Source organism: Lolium perenne, unplaced genomic scaffold, assembly GCF_019359855.2.
Source record: "Lolium perenne isolate Kyuss_39 unplaced genomic scaffold, Kyuss_2.0 unplaced12, whole genome shotgun sequence".
In the NCBI taxonomy this organism is placed as follows: Eukaryota; Viridiplantae; Streptophyta; class Magnoliopsida; order Poales; family Poaceae; genus Lolium; species Lolium perenne.
Genome location: NW_027248970.1, coordinates 115,807 through 119,374, shown reverse-complemented (window position 1 = coordinate 119,374; position 3,568 = coordinate 115,807). Strand labels below are relative to the sequence as shown.

Here is a 3,568-nt window from a genome sequence, read left to right as displayed (position 1 = left end):
TGGACGAATCTTAGTCGAATCTCGTTAAGTTTAAAATTTCCGAATTTTTGTTTGGGGGACGCGACTGGGGAGCGACGTCCCCCAAAGGCGGCACGAATGAAACACGTCCCCCAAACGCTCAACCCGACGCGATTTGGAGGACGCTTTGGGGGACGGGGCTGGAGATGCTCTAACTATCGGTAAGAAAGCCTGTCGTCCCGGTTTCCTCTAATCGCCACGCGCCAGTATATATCAACAGAAGGCATCACCCGAGGCAACCACTTTTTGCTCTCCGTTTTGGTTTCAGTTAAAGCCTCCTGTCGTGTGACACAGTTGTTCATGCAGTAGCTAGCGACCCATGCATCAGCCCTGGAGAACCCGGTTCTAATCCAAGTTAAATCCGTTACTTTTTGGCACGCCAACGCAGGCCACTTCCCAGATCCAAGCCATCTGTCTCTCCTTTCATTTTTACAAATCTGTCTATTTTCTATCTTTCAAGCTATATCTCTATATAAAAAGTGTTGTATATGAAAATTTATCAGAAAACATGAGTAATTTAAATATGCCATCCATATGCCAGTTTTCATCTCGCATCATGTCGTGACGGTTGTAGTTTGCATCGCACCTAATAATTAAACGCGGAATATTTGAGAATTGTCGGATGTGACTTCCCACTCCGTTTAAATTTGAAATAGTTCACCCATGCTGGCACACACTTACAATCTAATATTATCAGTATGATTATCTTTGCTATAAATAGAAGTAGATGTGACAAACACGATAACGTTTGATAATATATTTTCCTGGTTCAACGCACGGTAATATTTTAAAAAACTCATACATCAAATACTTTTGTGTTGTTATTCTTATGATTCCGTAGCGAAGCACGGGTAATTTGCTAGTTATTCTAATTTCTTTAATATACATTGCATACTTAGTATATATAATTATTCTTTTCAATCTAGAAATTTAAATAGAGGAGCTGGTGTTGGCTTAAAGATCAACTGATTTTCCACCCAAGCTGCATAAGACACTCATAGTCGCCTCATTTTTTTTAACTGTATCTAATTTCAAGTTAAGCTAAGAGACGGGTCGATCTCGAGGCGCGAGCCAGTCTCTTCGAGCAGCTGTTGATGCGACAAATCTGACCGCGGCACGCCTACGCCGGCAAAACCCCACCAGACGCCACGACGAGACCCGTTCCGCTCGCCACGCTTCACTCGTTCGTTTTAACACCTCCCGCGCGCGCCCACGACACCACCGACCGCGCGTCCCAAGCAACGCGCCACCGATGCCGACGCCGACCACTCGCAGCCACGTCCTGCACCTCGCCGCGCTGCTCCTCCTCCTCGCTGCGGGCGCGGCCGCGCAGCCGGTCCCGCCGTGGGAGAGGTCGCGGGATGGCGACGGCGGGATCATGCCGGGCACGAGGCAGCCGCCGAGCTTCAGCGCGCCCATGGTGGTGCTCCTCGTGGCGCTCATCGCCACCTTCTTCTTCATCGGCTTCTTCTCCATCTACATCCGCCGCTGCGGCCGGGGCGATCCCCCTGCCAACGCCATCCGGACCTCGGCTCTGTTCACGCTCTCGCCGCAGGAGCAGGACCGGCAGCCGCGCGGGCTCGACCCGGACGTGCTCGCATCCTTCCCCGCCATGACCTACGCCGAGGCTAGGGCGCTCCGGGAGCAGGCCGGCGGCGGCAAGGACGTGGCGCTGGAGTGCGCCGTGTGCCTGAGCGAGTTCGAGGACGAGGAGCAGCTCCGGCTCCTCCCCGAGTGCAGCCACGCCTTCCACCCGGACTGCATCGGGGAGTGGCTCGCCGCCCACGTCACCTGCCCCGTCTGCCGCCGGAGCCTCGTCCCGGAGGAGCCAGCAACAGTGGAAGCCGCCGAGGAGAACACCCCCGGGGAGGAGCAGCAGCGGCCGGAGGTGGCCATCGACATGAGCCGCGAGGGCGGTCAGAATGAGGACGAGGAGAGGAGGGTGGAGGCGGCGGAGCTGGAGCGGATCGGGAGCCTGCGCCGCGCGGTGCGGTCGCGGTCGGGCCGCCCGTTCTCGCGCGCGCACTCCACGGGCCACTCCCTCTCCGCGCGGCTCGACCGCGACCTCGAGCGGTTCACGCTGCGGCTCCCGGAGCAGGTGCGCAGGGAGATGGTCGCCGCGGGCGAGGAGAGCCTGCGCCGCACGGTGGGCCGCGGTGCCGCCGGCGCACGGAGCGCGCGGATCGGCCGGTCGGACCGCTGGCCGTCGTTCATCGCCAGGACGTTCTCGTCCAGGGTTCCGTTCTGGGCGGCGTCGAGGAGGGCGCCGGACGTGGAGACGGCGGGAGGGCCGGGCTCGACGACGACCATTGACGAAAAGTCGGCGGGTGTGTCCGCGAGTTCGAACAAGGGGAGCGTGCGCTTCGACTGCCTCGGTGGCGGCGTCGCTGGCGCCAGAGTCGGCGACGACAGCGAGGACGAGCCGGAGGAGGAGAAGGCGATCGCCGGCCGGCGAGTCTGAACTCAAGTCTCGTTGCGCTGTCCACTTCTTCGATCGAACGGTCGCATCAAACGATTCAAACGTCAACGCGCGGCATGTCTTATTAATTAGCGGATCGATCAGGAATCAATGCGCGACGAGGATTTGAAAATGAGATGCCGCGGGAAGGACTCGTCACGGCCGACGTACCCGCCACGTGAATCTTCCGCGAAGCAGCTCATGCAGTCATGCACATGGGAAGAAACGCACCGCTAGGAAGATAAAGATACGATCTCTGTGTTGAAATTTGCTGCCGGCTACCTTGTGAATTCCTTTCCTTCTTCTTACATTACTCATTTCTTGGGAGATTGGTAGCGTATAAAATGTTCAGTTAATTAATTCTTGACTGTTGAATAAACGGGGCGGAGTCGGTGTGTGTGAAGGCATGAGCAGGAGGCGAATATAATGGAGCTGAAAAGTAGTAGAGCCAAGTATACTCGAAGATTCCAGTGGCAATGGTATTTTCACATTTGGTTGTAGCATATATATGAGTGTGTCCTTCGTATAGATTCGTGCAAGCAGTTCCGCAAATACATCTACATATTCAACTCTACATATACATGCACATGAGTGTCCCGGTCTTATCCGGTGCATCTAATCCAGCTTTGAGATTCGTGCATGCAGTTCCACAAATTGTAGAAAACATCTTACCTTATATTCATTTTAAATTGACTAGTCCTTCGTGTTTTATAGCATCCGCGTTTTTATATCTCGTCTCGCGTGAACATGGTGGGGTGGGCCAAGTTATCTAGAATGATTGGACGAAATCCCCACATATGCAGTTGACCATGAATTTGTACCAGATTTGTAGCATGCTATGGATTTGTTCCAGATATGCAACATGTCATGAAGATGGCCATGTGGCGGCTAGGACGCAACCAATGTTATTTGGGGTGGTCAAGGGGATGCGGATGTGTGGCCACATGGTAGTTGTGCCTGGAGTAAGGATCCAATGAGCGGGAGGGGAAGTGACGGCCGACGAAGTGGTGGGCGGAGAGGGTGCGAGAAGGAGGGAGAGACTATGGGTATTTTTATCGATGCTAAGATGCATATGGTACACATCGGCTACTA

At 54.5% G+C, this 3,568-nt stretch overlaps 1 protein-coding gene across 1 annotated transcript; it reads left to right on the top strand.

Moving 5' to 3' along the window:
• Positions 1-1,109: 1,109 nt before the first annotated feature.
• On the top strand, positions 1,110-3,002 carry LOC127317689 (RING-H2 finger protein ATL32). The gene has a single exon (XM_051348287.2). It carries the CDS (start codon positions 1,271-1,273, stop codon positions 2,477-2,479), a length of 1,209 nt encoding a protein of 402 aa, XP_051204247.1. The 5' UTR covers positions 1,110-1,270; the 3' UTR covers positions 2,480-3,002.
• The last annotated feature ends 566 nt before the right edge of the window (positions 3,003-3,568 follow it).

Bases quoted from the DNA above. Each gene is read 5' to 3' on its own strand.
- LOC127317689 (XM_051348287.2), top strand. From the start codon at position 1,271: ATGCCGACGCCGACCACTCGCAGCCACGTCCTGCACCTCGCCGCGCTG.